At 41.7% G+C, this 19,202-nt stretch overlaps 1 protein-coding gene across 2 annotated transcripts in view; it reads right to left on the reverse strand.

Annotated features, from left to right (window-relative positions):
- Positions 1-19,202, reverse strand: part of RUNX2 (RUNX family transcription factor 2) — a 224,964-nt gene that overhangs the window by 19,111 nt on the left and 186,651 nt on the right. For both annotated transcript variants that reach the window (XM_040249531.1, XM_040249530.1), the window contains exon 7: positions 17,543-17,704. In XM_040249531.1, the coding sequence (XP_040105465.1) occupies positions 17,543-17,704 (162 nt within the window). The remainder of the gene's footprint in view (positions 1-17,542; positions 17,705-19,202) is intronic.

The raw sequence follows: 19,202 nt of genomic DNA on the forward strand, positions 1-19,202 counted from the left end.
TCCCTCTGTCCTTTGGCATGGCAGGAAGAAGAGGTTACTGATATCCACAGAGAGCAGGATTTTTGTGACTTCAAACAGGAAATGTAAGAAGTGCTCTTATATTTGTAAGATCTGGAAGCTAATTTCTAGAACCACAGATGGAAGGTTTGGGGGCAGAGGGAGAGAAGACTCGTTAAGGTTCGGTTAGAGGATATCTGAGAAGGGAGTGATCACTGACTACCATGGCAACACAAGTGTCTCAGCTATTTGAAGATTCCTCCGTTAATGTTAGCCTGTGCTTGAGATTCGGCTGAGAACAAGTCCCTTACCTCTTATCAACTCAAGTTATTCCCAATTTAAGCCATGTCTTTATTTTTCAGTCCTCTGGAAAGCAGCTGTGTGGGGTTGTTGACTCCATTCCCAGGGAGGACAAATGCCGGTGTCTCACCCAGCTTTCCTTATCTCAGATGCAGGAGCTGGGCTTGCAAGCCTGATGTAACGAGCCCCCAGCCCCTCACTCAGGGGTCTCCTCCCTTCAGGGTTGTTGCCACACGCTTTCTGTATGATCATCTAATAGCCCCAGTATAGCATTTCATTCCATCTTTAAAAGCCGTATATAGCAGTGGATCGAGCTTCTCAGGTGGTGCTAGTGGTAAAGAACCTGCCTGTCAATGCAGGAGACTCAAAAGACTGGATTTCAATCCCTGGGTCAAGAAGATCCCCTGGAGGACGGCACGGCAACCCACTCTAGTATTCTTGCCTGGAGAATTCCATGGACAGAGGAGCCCGGCTGGCTACATTCCATAGGGTCGCAGAGTCGGACATGATTGAAGTGACTTAGCAGTAGATAAAGGCAATGAAAGATATAAAAACACACTACCTACATTTTTTTTTCACTACCTACATTTTAAGAGGACAAAATACAATGCTAGTCAGTCCCCCCAATTAATCTCATCATTGCACTTCATTGCACCGCAATCAGAGTTTGCAGCATGCCAAGGAAAGGGAGCTACTGGAAATAATCAAATTAATGTGTCAATGAAAACAACCAAACCAAACATTTCAGCTCTCAGAGTGGATTGCTGGCCTGAATTTTCCAGGTGGGTGGTTCTGTATTCACCTAATAAATCAAGCAATTCCTGAATGACCGATTCACTCCAGAGTATAGGAACAGTGTATAAACATTAAGGTTTTAGAGGATGCAATATTCTTCCTTTCAAAGTAAATGAATGATGGGGGCGGGGGGGGGGTGGAGTATGATTAAAACATGTTGATGATACCCCAAATCCACAGTCTCTCTATCCCCACCCTTCCAGGTTGAGCATAAGCCACCATCTTGTTGCCATAGCGACTGCCCCAGCCTCCCAGCCACACTCTTGGTCTGTCCCTCATCCTCCTACACAATTCTCCCCCAAAAGGCCAAAGTGACCTTTGGAAGATAGAAACACATTTATATTTTGACCCTACTTAAAATCTATTGGTGGCTCATCACTGCAGGTCCCTGCAAATCCAAACTTTTAATCCTGACCAGCGAGACCTCGCATGACCCAAAGCCCATCTCTCTGATGCATCTTATCTGCTACATCTGCAGCTACTGGGCACTCTGCTCCCCAGTGAGGGCACGAGCGCTAGCCTTCCCCACTGCCTAGGGGTATCACACAGGGCTACGCCTCCTGGCTATTTGGGTCTCAGCTTAAATGTCACCCTACTCATCAGGTCACCCTACTTTACTTTTTCACAGCACATGTCCATAGATAATATTTTCTTATTTTCAACTGCCTACCCTTACCTAGTAATAGCTAACATGTTTTGTGTGCCAGGCATTATTCTAAGGGCTTTACATATATTAGCTACCTTTTAGTCCTCCTTTTGAGGTTGGTGGTAGTATTATTATTATTAGCCCATTTTACAGATGGAAAAATTGTGGCACAGACAAGCTAAGTAATAACCCCAAGATCACACAGCTAGTGAGTGAAGAGGCCTGGCTCCAAAAATTGAATGTTTAATCACCACATCATATATCAGTAGAAAAAGCTTTCTGAGCTTTTCTCTGATTCATCACCATATTAGTAAAGTTTTTATCACACGAACATAAAAAACTGTGATAGCAATATTTCACTAAATAGAATTTTGTTATAAATATATATGTCATAAATATAAATATATTTGTCATAAATATAAATGTCTAAATAAAACATTAAATATATAATCTCTAAATAGATCTAATTTCTTCAATATAGAAGGTCTGGTCTTTTGATTCCATGTATACTTTTATTAACAGAATTCATCTGCTCTTTTGTTTTAATAACCTTTAGCTTACAAGATTCTCATTTTTCCAATGAGACAAAGTGTACTTCATTATAACCATCCTCAAGTAAAGAGATGTAACACAGATACACTGCATAAAGCCATGCAAGGATGTGTAAAACACCAATGAAATAAAGTTTCTTAATTCTAAACTGAAGCTAGGGCTTCAGAATCTGTCTGCAGACCCTGACATATACATACATATATGAGGCTTCACCATATACAGAAGCTCAGCTGTGGGTAAGGTCTGAATGTACTTTGGCATTAATTAACCTGATCTCATGTTGCTTCTCATCAGAATCAACTGAAGTACAAGACAAAGCTTTCCTTGACATCTGCAGTATTTATTTCTATAAATTTAGTTCATAAATCAAATATTATCCAAGCCTTTATTCTTATTATGGGTGACAGTATCCAGTTTTCTTATGTGCTTTCAGGCCTTATTTTAGTATCACAGACATTCAAAGCTTTATGAATATCTAGCCCAACTAACTCACCTCACACCTGAGGAAACTAAAATCCATGGAAATTAAGTGACTTGCTTAAGAACTCAGAGGTACATCCAAGATTAAACGCCAGGTTCCTCAATTCCCAGCCAAATGCTGTTTCCAACACACTTCCAATGATGCTCTGAGAGTTTAATCACTATGCCATATGCCTGGGCCTTTCAAGATGTTTTTCTGATAAGCCAAGTCAATTCAATGCAATTTTACTCAACAACTGCTACTTTTATCACTGTTGGGTTCTACTCTCTTTGGAGGTGCATGTCCCAAATTTAAATGTTTCAATCATTTGCTAGATTAAATAGGTTATTTGAGACTTTACTCACCCTTCAAAGAGAAACCAGTCCAAGTGTATCAATAATCACAATGAATGTCAGTAGTTTAAAGGCATCAGTTAAGACAGAGATGGTTAGAGTGCATCAAAAAACAAGAACCAATTGGACATTATCTACAAGAAACTCATTTTAAGTATAAAAGCACACAGAGATTTTGTGAGCAATGAGAAATCTCAGTCATTGCTGGTGGGAATGCAAAATGTACAGCCACGGTGGGAAACAATTTGGTGGTTTCTTTCAAAACTAAGCACACTTTTACTATGTCAACCAGTATTTGGACTCCTTGGCATTTACCCAAAGAAGTTGAAAACTTATGTTTACATAAAATCTACACGCAAATGTTTATAGATTTCAAGGTACTCACAATACCCATGAAGTGGTATAATGTTATTGGAAGTAGAGCTGGAGCAGTCACAAATGTATATTGCAAACTCTAGGTCAATGACCAAAAAAAAAAAGGTTAAAAAAGAAGCAGAATTGATATGCTAAGAAAGGAGAGAAGAGGGAACCAAATAAAACACTCAGAACCACAAAAGGCAGAAAAAGAGTGGAAGAAAAAATCGAATAAAGAACGACACTAATACAAACAAAAGAGTAACGAATACGGTAGATGTGAATCCACCTACATCAGTAGTCACTTTAAATGTCAACAGCCTAAATGCACCAATTAAAAGAGATTCTCAGAATGGGTCTAAAACCAAGACCCAGTTAATGCTTCAAAGGTAAGGTACCCTTGACAGCCAATTAACTTCTAAGGTCAGAAAAAAATGGAACTTGTTCTGTTAACCCCCCAGGAGGTCAAACTCTCCTTTTCAGAATCTTTAAGGTCAATTCTCCAACATATCTTTATTTAGGTAATACTGAGAATCACTGTTTTCCCAAGGTATAGCATGGGAGGTGACAAGTTTGTTATTTTTAATAATGAGTACCACAACAGTATTATCAGACTTTTTTGTTTTCTCCAAGCCTGGTTTTATTTCCTTTGTAGTTGTTATTTAGAAAGGGTTCTTTTTAATTACATGTGGATGTGACCACATCAGTGGGTTTATTATTGATTTATCATGAATCACTGCTCTCCTTGTCATAGGGTGGAGTGTTTATAACCATCCTCATATTTGTTATCATTATTCCATTAATGACAGCATTATTATTAATGACAACAGGGAGCTGGAATGGTGACCGTTTGGGTTGGAGAGAGCTGTAGCCAATGTTTGGATAAAGAAACATTGGGCTTCTCCAGTCCACCATGCTTGGCTGGTTCTAAGTTGGTCGCTGAAGGTCAAAGTCTCTTTAGAAAAGATATGACACCTTCCTGGTGAAGAAATCCTTTGAGATATTCAGGGACAATGTCACTTGAGCAGACTTTTAATTTACATGACTTTCATAGACTAGACATTCCTGAATTTCTTGAGAGCCACATCAAAAAAAAAAAAAAAAATTTCTAGACATTTTAGTCAAATGGGATCCTAGATTTGCTTCAGACCAACTCACTTATATTCTGACCTAGTTTAATAATATATATTTGTTTGTTTCTGAAAACAAACTGTTCAAAACAAAATACAAACCCAAAATGACTTTGAACAACTCAAGCTAAAGTGCCATCATCTGCATTTTGTCATATAAAATTTAAATAATAAAAAAGCTTTTTACCTCTTTAGTTACCTCTTTAAATGTATCTTTCTCAGTTCCCCTTACAACTGTTTCTATGTATTAACAAATCTAAAAATTAACTTAATATTATCACACAATTTCTCTTTCCCCTTTTCTACAAGCAGTGATCAATTAATACTTCCTGAAAAGTCAAAGGGCTTCTCTGCTAGCTCAGCTAGTAAAGAATCCACCTGCAATGCAGGAGACCCTGGTTCGATTTCAGGGTTGGGAAGATCCCCTGAAGAAGGGATAGGCTACCCACTCCAGTATTCATGGGCTTCCCTGGTAGCTCAGATGGTGAAGAATTCACCCAAAATGTGGGAGACCTGGGTTCAATCCCTGGGTTGGGAAGATTCCCTGGAGGAGGGCATGGCAACCCACTCCAGTATTCTTGCCTGGAGAATCCCCAAGGACAGAGGAGCCTGGCGGCCTACAGTCCATGGGGTAGCAAAGAGTCAGACACGACTGAGTGAGTAAGCACAGCACAGAGAAGTCAATGCTCAATAAATAACAAAATAATACTAAAACATGGGGGTTTCAATGGTCCTATTTTTCCTGAAAAAATTAAATAGTAGCCTTGCTGATGGAGAAGGAAATGGCAACCCACTCCAGTGTTCTTGCCTGGAGAATCCCAGGGATGGGGGAGCCTGGTGGGCTGCCGTCTATGGGGTCACACAGAGTCGGGCATGACTGAAGTGACTTATTAGCAGCAGCAGCCTTGCTGATATATATTAATATCCCAAATAACAGACCCAGTCAAGGATATTTACATGTATATTCATTCTAAATGTAGGGAACAGATGACTACATGCATATGTGCATATATATGTTACAGCACATAACTAATTGTGTTCTTTCACTTTAAAAGATGATAGTGGAAAATTCTATGATATAATCATGTGCAAGGACCATATCTGTGTATATGGAATACGAAATCAGCATAAATGACAATTGTCCTTAGTCTCCTATATAAACCCACTTCTAGATCTATTAGCCAATTCCTAAATATGGGCTTCCCTGGTGGCCCAGTGGCAAAGACTACCAGCCAACACGGGAGACCTAGGTTTGGTCCCTGAGTCAGGAAGATCCCCTGGAGAAGGAAATGGCAACCCACTCCAATGTTCTTGCCTGAGAAATCTCATGGATAGAGGAGCCTAGCCAGGTTATAGTCTATGGAGTCCCAAAGAACATGACTTAGCAACTAAACAACAACTATGGTCAGAGCATAATCAACCCTGAGGCATGCAGCCTGGACTATTAGGTTGACCTCTCTTCTGCAGGCAAGAACTTCCCATGAGCACCTACATGCACAGCAGAGAAGAAGTAACAGAGACAGAGAAGGATAAGAAGGCCAGTTCCTTGGCCTAAGGGGAGCCTTTAATCTAGTTGAAGTCTTGGAGAGAGAGCAAAGGATTAGGAGGCGAGGCCCTTGGCCTATGGGAGCTTTCAATCTAGCTGGGAAAAGATAAGATCTTGTATATTCTTGTCTTAAGAAACATTATGAAACCACACATGTCAACAAGTGTAATCTTTTTTTCAGCTGAAAATTTAATTGTCGAAGCAATTCAGAATAAAAATATCATCTGAGCAGAATGGAACTGCTTTTTAATTTCCTCAAAGAGAAGACTTTAAGTTTATGCAGGGGTCAAAAGAGATTCCCATTCACTAAAATCCTGAGCATTTTTTGCATATTCTGGCATCCATGTGGGCTGGTATCATCATATAACCATGTCATATTCCCCATCCTGTCTTCTGAATGAGACTGAAGTCTTCCTGAAGCCAGAGACAATGTCTTTTTATTCACTGCCTGCCTAAGCACATTTTAAGTCACATACCAAGTATTTGTTGAACTGACTTGAAATGGCTGAAATGAACTGAGGACAGACATCTCAGGTAGGAAAGAAAGCAAAAGGCTACTACCAATATATTGGATGAAATTAATAAAAATTCAGTTTTCTTGACAGGCAGAAGCTATTACCTGAATTAAATAACATAAAACCTAACAGGAATAAGTGGGTTTCCCTGGTGACTCAGACGGTAAAGAATCTGCCTGCAATGCAGGAGACCTGGGTTTCATCCCTGGGTCAGGAAGATCCCCTGGAGAAGGAAATGGCAACCAACTCCAGTATTCTTGCCTGGAAATGGACATGAGAAGCCTGGTGAGCTACAGATCATGGGGTCACAAAGAGTCAGACATGACTGGGCAATTAACACACACAACAGGAATAACCATAAATTTCCATACTTGGATCTAAAAAAAAAAAAAACCTGCAAAAGTAAAAAAAAAGGCAGAAAGAGGCCCATAAGAAAACAGTGTAACATGTCACCAAAGAACCAAGGCCACTTTAGCCGGCACCAACAGGGGCTGAGAATGAAAGAGTTTGGTTCTGGATGCCAGGCCTCAAGAGGGCCACTGAGGAAGTATGGTTTGCCCAAAGACCACTGACCAGGACAGTGAGGTCTTATGTCACAAAATCTCATCGTACAACAAGAGTTTAAAAAGGGGAGAAGAAGAGGGGAGAACAGGAAAAATTCAGAAGATAAGACTTCATAAGAAATGATAGTTGTCCAAACCAGATCTGTTGCTTTTTTTTTTTGAGGAAGAGTTTTGCTTCAGTTTATGGCTTAGTTAATATAGTTTCTATCGTTTTCTCAGAAAAGACTTTGACACTTTATTACATGACAGCTATAATTAATGTCAGACTCTAAATTAGAAATCAAAAACTCTATTTGATCATTTGGTTTCAAGCTGGACCTAAAGTATGTTTTGGCATGATTACTAACTGTTAGCAGCAAGTTCTGGAAACAGATGCAGTCTTGATATGTGTTCTAAATGTGAAACACATTTCAGAGAGACTTGGAGATAAAAATATACACTGCTCATGCACACTCTTACTGGGCTATTTCCTGTCCTTATCAGTCAAAAGTTTCTCTTGTTTTGCCCTTTATTTGTTGTCCTAGGTGAATAAAAACTTTTTTTCTTCTTTTTCCTTTTTTCCTTTCTACTTCTAATTTTCTACCACTTGCCCATCTTCCCTTTTTTTTTGTTGTTTGCTCTTTTCTCTTTAAATTTGACTAGGCCATGTGACATGTGTGACATGAGATCTCAGACAGGGATCAAACCCTCAGCCCCTGCATTGGAAGGCAAAGTCTTAACCACCGGACCGCCAGGAAGTTCCCTATCTTCTTCTTTCATTTTTCCCCTGTCATCTTTTCCACTAATATTTGTTCCATTAAACATTTACTGAGCACCTACTATACGCCATAACTGTGTTGGTTATAAGAATACTCAAGAACATGTAAGGCACAGGCTTGTCCTTGAAGAAGTCTGTCTCTATGAGAGGGTGAAAGCATGTAATGTAACTATTATCAAAGGAAGATACATACACATTAGAGGTGTGTCCAGTACAAAGATGAGAAATGGATGAAAGAGTGGTTCGTCTGGAGGAAACTGGATGGTTGGGAAGAAGATGCCTGAGAAGGATCAGCCCGGCCCTGTCTGGGCAGTGCAGCAAAGTGGGCTGGCCTGAAACTGGAACAGTACAACACACTTGAAGAACACCAGGCATTCTTGGGACATAAACAGCATCCTTTACCTAGGAGAGACTTCGCTGAAGCTCAGATGGTAAAGAATCTGCCTGTGAGGCAGGATACCAGGGTTCAATCCCTGGGTTGGGAAGTTCCTTTGGAGAAGGGAATGGCAATCCACTCCAATATTCTTGCCTGGAGAATTCCATGAACAGAGAAGCCTGGCGGGCTACAGTCTGTGGGGCTGCAAAGAGTCGGACACGACTGAGTGACTAACACAGTTACCTAGGAGAGTTGGGTATTTGGGGAGGCAGCTAAGTAGCCACCTAAATGGATTGTTATTTTTAGCTGGGCCAGTTCAGTACTTGAGTCAACAGGAACAACCACCTAAATAGTAAATGTTCCTATGAGCAAAACCATTCCTATGAGAAGAAAGTTTTCATTCAAAAATGAGCCAAAGATAAGGAAAGCCATAATCTGGGCCATTTGGTGACAATGGCCAAGACAGAGGAAGTGCTCCCCCAGGCAGGAATGCATGAAATGCTTTCTAAAAAGAAATATCACTAAGTCAGCTTCTTCAAGGACAAGCCTGTGTCTTACATGTTCTTGAGTATTCTTATAACCTAGCACAGTTATGGTGTATAGTAGGTGCTCAGTGTTTAATGGAACAAATATTAGTGGAAAAGGAAATGGTGTGGTAGTATTCAGAGGTGCAGGGAGAATGGCCTGAATGCTTTTAAAAATTTAATAACATCCTTACAATGGAATATCATTCAGTGGCAAAAGGAAATGAGCTATCTAGCCATGAAAAGATATAGAGGAACCTTAAATGCATAATGCTCAGTGAAATAATCCAGCCTGAAAAGGCTACTTACTGTAATGCCAATTATATGATATTCTGGAAACAGCAAAAATATACAGACATTGAGCTCCCCTGGTGGTTTAGTGATTAAGAATCCACCTTGCAAAGTAGGGGACACTGGTTTGGTCCCTGGTCCAGGAAGATTCCATCTGCAGAGGGGCAACTAAGCCCATGAGCCACATCTACTAAGCCTGCATGCAGCAACTACTGAAATCTGTGGGTCCTGGAGCGCGTGCTTCACAAGAAAAGTCACTGCACTGAGAAGCCCGTGCTCCACAATTAAAGAGTAGCCCCCATTCTCTACAAGCAGAGAACACCAGCATGTAGCCACAAAGAGCCAGAGCAGACAAAAGTAAAATACATTTTAAAAATATATACTGATAGGAAAAAGATTAGTGGCTGCCAGGGGTTAAGAGGGCAGGTGGGGAGGGATACGTAGGTAGAACCCAGGAGACTTTTTAGGGCAATGAAACCTTTCTGTGTGACTCTGTAATGGTGGATACATGGTACTAAGCATTTGGCAAAACCCACAGGCGTATACAACATGGAGAGTGAACCCTATTGTAAACTATGGACTTTAGTTAATAATAATGTACAAATACTGGTTCGTCAACTGTTAACAAATGTACCAAACAAAAGCAAAATGTTAATGACAAGAAAAAACGGCTGGTGCAGATGGTGTTGGGGAGGGATACAGTAACTCTGTACCTTATGGTCAACTTTTTGGAAATCTAAAACCGCTCTAAAAAATAAGCATTAGTTTAAAAACAAATATACATGATAGTATGTTTCTACTCTTTTGAAGGGAATGACATAACTTAGTTCTTCCACTAGCATTTATCAGGTCAGACAAGCTTTCTTTATCAAAAGTCCTAAGAACAACAAATCCCTGGACAGACACAATCATACTCCCTGAGGAACCTCTGAGACAAGCGGCTGGACAGTTTTGAGTAACTCACTTACACGAGACCATGCAGGTGTCGTGTAAGTAAACTGACATATTTGAGAAAGATGCAAAGACTCTAGTGACAATGAAACCAAAACTCAGGTTTCCTCAAGTTCAATTGCCTCCACCCTCATGTGGATCCCGGTGAACCACAGAAGCCACGGCGTCATTCAAAAATTAACTTTAATACTTTTGCTCAAGTTAGGTTCAAGCACCCAAACTTCTATGAAAAGAAAGGGATTACAGCAAATCTTTCACTAAAATATGTAACCACGTTTTTTGCCATCCCCGCCTAAGCATGATCGCTTTCATTACTGAGTCTTTTCTCCATGTGTGGGTGGCTATACGTGTTATCAAAAATAAATCCTCAAGGAAAACAATCGACAAGAACCACGTATATGGTCACAGTTGAACCTTGTACCTAGGTTCATCCTGTGCTTTGGTAGCTCATTCTAGCTACAAATAACAGTAACTAGTCACACAACCAAATTTTGTCAACTTTGTGAGCTGGGCCAATTATCCCTAATCAATCTTATAGGAATGGAAATCATTCTTGTATCCTCAGCATCAGAAACTCAAAAATTATGCTCAGCTGAGGTCCAGGGATGCCCTTGAAACTGGGCCTACAGCAATAAGATAAAAATACCCTCTGCTTGTGTCAGAAAATATCCTATTTCTAAAGAAAGCAAGATGAGTTTTAACTCACAGAATGCAAAAACAACCCAACCAATCACAGTCAATATTATAGGGAAGAATATTGAATATTCACTTGGTAACACAGGGCTTGCCTTTGTTTGGGGTCCATTAAATTTAATAACTTCCCCCTCTGTGGCTTTAAACAGAGAACTTCTTCAAAATAAGAGTGGCTCCTATTAAACTTAATTACTTGCCCGTGGCTGAGATGGCAGAGGTGTGTCTACCGAACAGGTAGGTCTTAATAAAGGAATAGTTCTGTAGTAAAAAGTAGATGGTCTAGTGTTTTATTATAGTTGCTTTACCTTTCTGATTTAATTGCTGGAGTTTTCCTTTTAACCTCTCTGAAGGCGTCACTCCCTCCTGTGAGTTAAGAGAGGGCCTGCTAAAATTAACGTCCACATATACTTGGCACATTACTGAAGCTGCTGGTTTCAAACCCTCAAACCAGAGGAACTGACAGAAACTCAGCTATAGAAGGGATATTTAAAAATGAACTACATCAAACGTTGCTGGCTTTGAAATGACATGAAACAATCCTGCCAATTGACCTTGAGTGATCAAATGGAGTTTTTCCTCTGCAATTTCTAGATTTTGTAGAAGTAATAAAATAGTTTTTAGGAACTTTCTTTATCAGACTAACCTCTATTCTGCTGACTTTTTGGAATATTATAGTTTAGCAACTAAGAGTCACAAAAATGGAGACATCTTAGTGGTCCTGTACAGTTGATCAAGTGGCATTTGTTGATATTTAAATATTTTGAAAGAATAAATTCAAGACTGCTTGCTTAAACAGAAAAAAAGATCTTCAAAAAGATTATAGTTCTTAATGCTGTCTTATGTAAAAATAACCCTACAATTGTAGAGAAAAAAACATCCATATAACCTGTATTGGTCTCTCCCAGGGTCCCCAAGGCAGACAACATATATGATCCTGTATATCTAATTCATGTGTCTTACATCTCTAAGAAACGTCCTAAAAGGATCATGGAGGCCCATGGGTACAACGACCAAGACCACAGAAAAAAATGCCAAAGAGCAGTACTTAGGCTAATCTACTTCAGAGCTTCCCTGGTGGCTCAGCAGTGAAGAACCTGCCTGCAGTGCAGGAGATGCACGTTCGAGCCCTGGATTGGGATGATCCCCTGGAGGCGGGCATGGCAACCCGCTCCAGGATTCTTGACTGGAGAATCCCATGGACTGAGGAGCCTGGCCAGCTACATCCACAGGGTCACAAAGAGTTGTGACTTTCAAGATACGACTGAAGGGACTCAGCATGCATGCACACAAGATACTTCTAGGGTCTATGTACCCTAGACTGGTTGGAACCAGGAGGTTGATGATGCTGACTCCCCATTACCTCACCTCCAACCAATCAGAAGAACATCCACGAGCTGATCATGCCCTGTTCCTTGCATGCTATATGATTCCTCAGTACCCACCCCAGGGTAGGTCACACAGTCTCAGGGGCATTAGCCCATTGTGGCCCCCTTTGCCTGGCAAAGTAATAAAGGTATTCTTTTCTGTTTCACCCACCCACCCAAACAAGGTACTTAACTTATATGGGTGAGATGGGAGGAGTTATTTGCAATGAATAAACCTATGTACAGTCTCCGTTAGAAGGCTAACAATAGCTCATACTCTGACTCATAAGTCAAAGAATAAGACTCAATAAATAGCTAGACATCTTTTCGTAAGAGTATAATTACATAAAATACATTTTGAAAGTCAGTAATTATGTGTCTACATACTATTTTTTAACGAGCTCCAGAAAAGTAATTATAATCTTTGTGCTAAGCCTCACAAGTGCTTTGAACATCAAAAATGCCACGAGTGATAAGAGTATTACAGTGATGAAGCCACGCAGTGGTCTGGTTTGTTGTCAAGTCTCCCTGCCTTCCCACACACCTTGCTCTTTAATAGAATCAGTGAGAAACAACGTTGGCTACCTCTGTATTATTCTTTTATAATTTATTATTCTTTTATAATCATGTAAGATGAAATGAGATAATATATAAAATCACTGGGTGTTCAGGGGTACTACTTAAATCCCAACTATTATGTGATAAAGCCATACGTATCATTGTAAGTATGGTAGGGAGAGGAACCAATCCCTCAAGGGCTTCCTCTGCACTAAATCCCTCTAGACTGGTTTCTGTTTGATTTTCATAATTCAGCTGGATATGAACTCAACACAATAAGGTCAACCCTATCAGTCATTTATAGGGCTTCCCTGGTAGCTCAGCTGGTTAAGAATCCACCTGCAATGTGGGAGACCTGGGTTCGATCCCTGGGTTGGGAAGTTCCCCTGGAGGAGAAAACGGCTACGCACTCCAGTATTCTGGCTTGGAGAATTCCATGGACTCTTACATGGGGTCGCTACTTAAATCCCAATTATTATGTGATAAGGCCATATTTATCATTGTAAGTTCAGTGGGGAGAGGAACCAACCCTCAAGGGCTTTCTTGGCATTAGATCTCTCTAGACTGGTTTCCGCTTGATTTTTATAATTCAGCTGGATATAATCTAAACTCAATACAATAAGGTCGGCCCTATTAGTCAGTTACAGGACCACACTTTATTGTTCAGCCATAAACTTGTAACTGCTGCTATTGTTCTTATAATACTGAAGGCTACTCAAGGTTAAAGAAATATTTCCTGAATCTTGGAACTGCCCCCTGTAAACTTTGAGATGTCTGGTTTTACATCTTTCTTTGCAGTAAAGTAGGGATTGCAAGTAATGTATCTTTATCATCTTACCTTATTTACTCCTTGCTTCCATAGAGGATGTGGGGGAAACTACAGAATATATAATTTGAGCAAACTCTGGGAAATAGTGGAGGAGAGAGGAACCTGGAGCTGCAGCCATAGGATGACAAAGAGTTGGACGTGACTTAGCGACCAAACAATACCACCACCACCACCAACAGGACATACATACGGGCTTCCCTGGTGGCTCAGTGGTAAAGAATCCACCTCTCAATGCAGGAGAAGTGGGTTCGATCCCTGGGTTCGATCCCTGGAGAAGGCAATGGCAACCCAGTCCAGCATTCTTGACTGGGAAACTCCATGGACAGAGGAGCCTGGCGGGTTACAGTCCAATGGGTCACAAAAGCGTTGGCTACAACTTAGTGACTAAACAACAACAGGGTATATATGGTATAGTATCACTGTCTTTATTGTAATTCATTAAGTTTGAGCATTTTCAGCCACACTTGCTAAATGACTCAGAAGGAAGAACAACAAAAAAGGAAGTTGTAAAGCTGGATTCTCTGAAGGTCTTTAAATAGATTAAATTGTGGTATTTCTTTGCAATGGTCTTCTTGGATAAAGTGGAATTTCCTTAGGAATATTCCTTTCTGAAAGATATTTCTGGTGACTTTTATGCTTATGATCCCTTGGAAAAGAACATTAGCATGCCTAATTACATGTAAGTGTAATTTAACATTTTCTGTCTCCTGACATCATAAGTGAATAGTTATTTTCTCTTAGTGCTTTACTGACTTTTTGTGAATGCCTCCCAATTTCTTTTAGCTCTGTGAAAATTCATAGTTAGTCTATGGAATAATAATAGTGACAAATATTTATTGAGCACTCTATGTGTTAGGCACTGTGTTAAGTGCTTTATGAATGCCATATAGTATTAACTTATTTAAATATTTCATAAGTTTTTGTTTTAAATATACTCTGTGACCACCCATTTCATAAAGCAAATAACTCCTTTAAAAGTTTAGATTTTTATCAACTGATTCATTTAAGTCAGGGCTTGCCTACAAATTATAAATAGACATACAATTTCTACAAAACACTTTTAGCTCCTTAATATCAGCTACAATCTGTGTGACACACATATGGTGTGTCAGGCCTGCCCAAACACTTTACACCTATGCATCTCATTTAATCCCCATAGTAACCCTAAGAGCTAAATATTATATCCCCGTTTTACAAATAATAAAAGTTTCCAAGAAGTGAGAAACTTGCCTAATATGAGTTGGGATTCAAACCTGGGCCTGGACCTCCACCCTTACTGTGTAAGTGATGAATTGTATTCCTTCTCACCCAAGCTCATATGAGAATGTTTTGATTAGGGAGAAGAGAACGGATTGCTCCACACTAAAAGAAAACAGGAACTATTCTGGAAAGCATCTCAAAAAGTGAACACAGAACTGCTTGGAGATGGCAACAGAGATTAATATTTTAGCTGTCCATGTTATAGAGACATAGTGTCCTAGAACTTAGGGACACCTTTCAATATTGAGGGGGATAATAGCAAGACAGAAAGTATGCAATGTGGCACCTGAGAACCTATGAGACAGACTTCTATCCAAGGAGTGTCCTAGAACCAGTCCCAAGGGAACTGGAGATGGGGTTCACTCCTGAAGACTTGGTCCCGTAGTCCACCAGGCAGTGCTCTGGGGCGTGGATGCAGCCCCACTCCCAAGAGCAAGGTCAGAGGAAGCAGGGCTCCTCTGGTTCCCTGACAGTTGACATCTAGTTCTTTCTTCCTGATTCGTTTCACGCTGACAAGAGGGATTTTCTGTCCTCTTCGCTCTCATGTTTACACAGAACCTCCCACCCTGGCCCCATGTTACTTTGCCAGGAACAACTCATAGAGATATTTGGGGTGGGAGGAAGAAACTGGACTAAACTCAGGTTTAAACTAGTTTCAAGCAGAAGCCTGTTCCTACCTTTGGCCTCAGAGTCATGCACGGCTGGATAATAAACCAGTCTCTGCCTCCTCCGTGAAATGAGAAAAGCTGTGTCATATTCGTTCATGCAAATGTTTTCAGTAGATATCATTAAACTGCCTCCAAATAACCTGGCTGCTCCATATTACACATGATAAATGATAAAACGCCATTTAGGCAGCTTTTTTTTTTTCCAGTGTTATTGTCAACGTTTTCCCATTGAATACACCTCAGAAAGAAAATGCTGGAGATAAATGTCTCTAAAGTTGCCATCTCTCCCTGAGGTTTTTTTTTTTTCCCTCCAGGTAAAGCCAGAGGACGAACAGCTTCAGCCACAGAGGGTTGGACAGACAGAAGCCCCAGAGAACCCTAAACAGAGGCAAAGTTGCACACATCTGTCCTGGCAAAGTGTCACCTTGGCCCTAGGTAAGACAAAAACAGACTCAGCCTAAAATATATAAGGGAGGACCAGAACTAACTCAACACCATCCAACACTGTCCCTGTGACCCTGCATCAGCCCTGGTTACCCCTCTGTGCTTCCCTCATCCTTTCCCGTGTCCTTACTTGACGTCTGCCTAAAGGAGGGAGTCGTTCCAGTAAAGGGAAGTGACCACTACAGTTCTATACTCTGCAGATTCCCCAATAAATACCATGTGGTTCATGACAATAACAGCAGTCGGAATGAGAAAGGGTCACGTGGTTTCCCCAAGACTCTGCAGGTTCCCGTCCCCGCCCCCCCACCCCTGCTTTCCCTACTCACCCCTACGGGAGTCCGTCTGTGGCAGAAAAGGTGAAGGCCTTAGGACCCGAGAGCCCTTTCCTGCCATTTGCTTCAGAAACAAAGCCTTCCCTCCTCCCAAGTTGAAAGAAATAAAGGAGTCTGAGCTAATCGCAACCTGCAAGCCTGCGGGCGGCCCATCAGCTTGCCAGTGGTGCAACCCGGCGGAGCGAGTACCGGCTTCGAGCTTTGCAGAAAAGGAGAGAGGGAGAGAAAACAGAGACAGAAACACAAAGAGAAAGAAAGAAAGGCATTAACCTGGCCAGGAGTCAAATAGGTGCATGGAGCCCGAACGCTGAGAGCAGTGTCGGACACACAGAGGGTCCGACTGTGTGTGCTTCTTGCGGAGGGGGTCAGGGGAGCGGGGCAGGGCTGCATCTGAATTGATGGGGGCAGGGCTGCAGTCCGGATGCAGGGGGTATATGACAGATTTTTTTTTTCTTATTCACAGGACTCAGAGGGTTGGCCGAGAGCCTTTAACTTTCCTCCACTTGTCAATCTGACATCTTCGTGGATACTCTCTGGTTCCCAGGGACAAACGCTCTATGAGAGGGGGGAGGTGAGGCCAGGATGTTGATCACACACACCCTCACCATGAGTCACAGAATTTCGTGGTGCCTTGGGAAGAGAGGACGGTGAGCCCTGGGGGCTGCCACGTTGCGAGCAACAGCAGTGAGCTGTGTGACTCATGGTGCTGCCTGGGTCTTGAGTTGGCTGCTTAGAGGCCACAACACGTGGCCCTTTAAGCCTCTTGCAGCCTCACTGTCCTTGGAGTGACTCGTGTCTGTCTGAAGGCGATCTGAAGTGTGAACTGGCTACCTGGAACTCCTGGGTGTTTAAGAGCCTCTAGAAACGGAGGGCTGTGCCTTCAGGCTGTAGTTTGGCTTTCAGGCAGATGTTAGGAACAGAAAGGAACGCAAGCAGAGGAAAGCTGGGTGGGCGGGCACAAGACCCTCAGGAGAAGGCCCCAGTTGGGAGACAGCGCCAACCGGAGGGGATGCAATTCAGCAGGACTGAACCCTGGGGACACTGAGTGTCCTCTTAGCAAAGGATGCCATGTCTGGTGGAGATTCAGGCTCTTGACCTCCATTTAAGTTCAAGCCCTCACTAGCCCCGTAATTCGGAAAACCTGGTTTGCAGCTGTGGGACCCCTGTCCACAAGCCTCTGACGGAGAGTTTACTGTGAGCGTAGCTGAGACAGCTGGGCCCACCCTGCAGCCCCAGTCCCACCCTTGCACCAGAGTGGGCTCTGAGATCAAGTGTGGTCTTTACCTGAAATGCGCCTGGGCACGTCGGTGATGGCGGGCAGCCCGGTGCCCCGCGTGGAGGACAGCGGGGTGGTGGAGTGGATGGATGGAGGAGTCATCTGGCTCAGGTACGACGGGTAGGACTGGTCATAGGACCAGGGCGGGGAGGACTGCGCCTGCCTGGGGTCTGGGAAAAAGAAGAAAATCCTTAGCACACCAGCCACTCTGGCCTACACACACAACCCCAAACTTAGAAAGGATAAAGCAGGGGAAAAAAAAAATCAGACTATACAAGGACAACGAATTTCCCACAACCCCACCCTTGCAGGCCCTGTGGAGCATACAGCTTTCTAGACTCCGAGTCTCTATGAAAGTAACAAAATGCATCATGCCTAAGGACTATTTGTCTCCCTCACACATAAATATTTCTATTTGGAAAGACTAACAGTCATTTAGAAAACAATCTGTTTTGGGTATCTTCACAAAGTTGAACTCTATTTTCTTTGTTTTCTGTTTTTTTTTTTTTAATTTATTACTCTAATGAACACGTATTACTTATTTCTTTAAAAAAAAATGTTGGAACAATTTACTCGATTAAAAGGCAGAGAGATGGTGCCTTTTGCTGCTGCGCATCCAGTCAGTATCCTTCAGACGTGCTTTCTGGTTCTAAAAAATGCATGATTCTGTGATTTCAGCACAGTTCGCATCCCAGGCAGGTCAGTGGGGATGAGGAGTTTGGGGCAGAGATGAGCACAAAGGGGACAGCATGTAAGTACAACAGGAAAGAAAGGAGCCAGTTATGTTCCCAGATGGCTCAGTGGTCACAGGTTCGATCCCTGGGTCAGGAAGATCCCCTGGAGAAGGAAATGGCAACCCACTCCAGTATTCTTGCCTGGAGAATCCCCATGGATGGGGAAGACTGGAGGGCTACAGTCCATGGGGTCTTAAAGGGTCGGGCACGACTGAGCAAGTGAGCATGCACAGTTATGTTATTCTGACGCTAAAAGCTACCCCAGAAAATAACCGTTAAGAAAAAAAACAAAACTTAATTTCAAAACTAACCAAGAACAGAAAAGCTTTATCACCATCTAGTTTCGATGTAAAGCACATGAATTTCTGACAGGAAGAAAAAAACCCAAAACACAACAGGGAAATGTCTTTAATCCTATTGGAATCTGTTTAAACGATGTCACATGTTTAGAATGTGGCCTGGAGTTACCTACAGTCACTACAATAATAAAAATAATGGGCAACCAACTGGTTAGAGTAAACGGCTGAGAATTAGTAATATCTTTCAATGTATCTCTAACAGAGTTTTTTGGAGATACACAAAGAATCATAAGCTAATTTCTTTTAACATTTTTTTTTTTGCGAAGTTCACTTTTTCTTAATTTTAAAAAATTCCAATATATCAGGCTGCTCTCAAAACAGCTTTGTATATCAGAATAGCCATGGATTTTGGAACATGTCGAATTAGGTTCAAGTTCTGAGACTTATATTTCTAGGCTGTGTGATTTTGGGTTAATCACTCAGTGACTCTGAACCTCGGTTTCCTCATCTGTAAAAGGGGATGGGAAGTAATAATATCTGAATCACAGAGATGTGGAAATTGCAAGAGAAGACTATGCAGAGAGGGCTAGCACAGGAGGTGCTCAGTGATATTAATTCTTGCCTTTTAAAAAAAC

This window comes from Oryx dammah, unplaced genomic scaffold (assembly GCF_014754425.2).
Source record: "Oryx dammah isolate SB20612 unplaced genomic scaffold, SCBI_Odam_1.1 HiC_scaffold_11, whole genome shotgun sequence".
Classification (NCBI taxonomy): Eukaryota; Metazoa; Chordata; class Mammalia; order Artiodactyla; family Bovidae; genus Oryx; species Oryx dammah.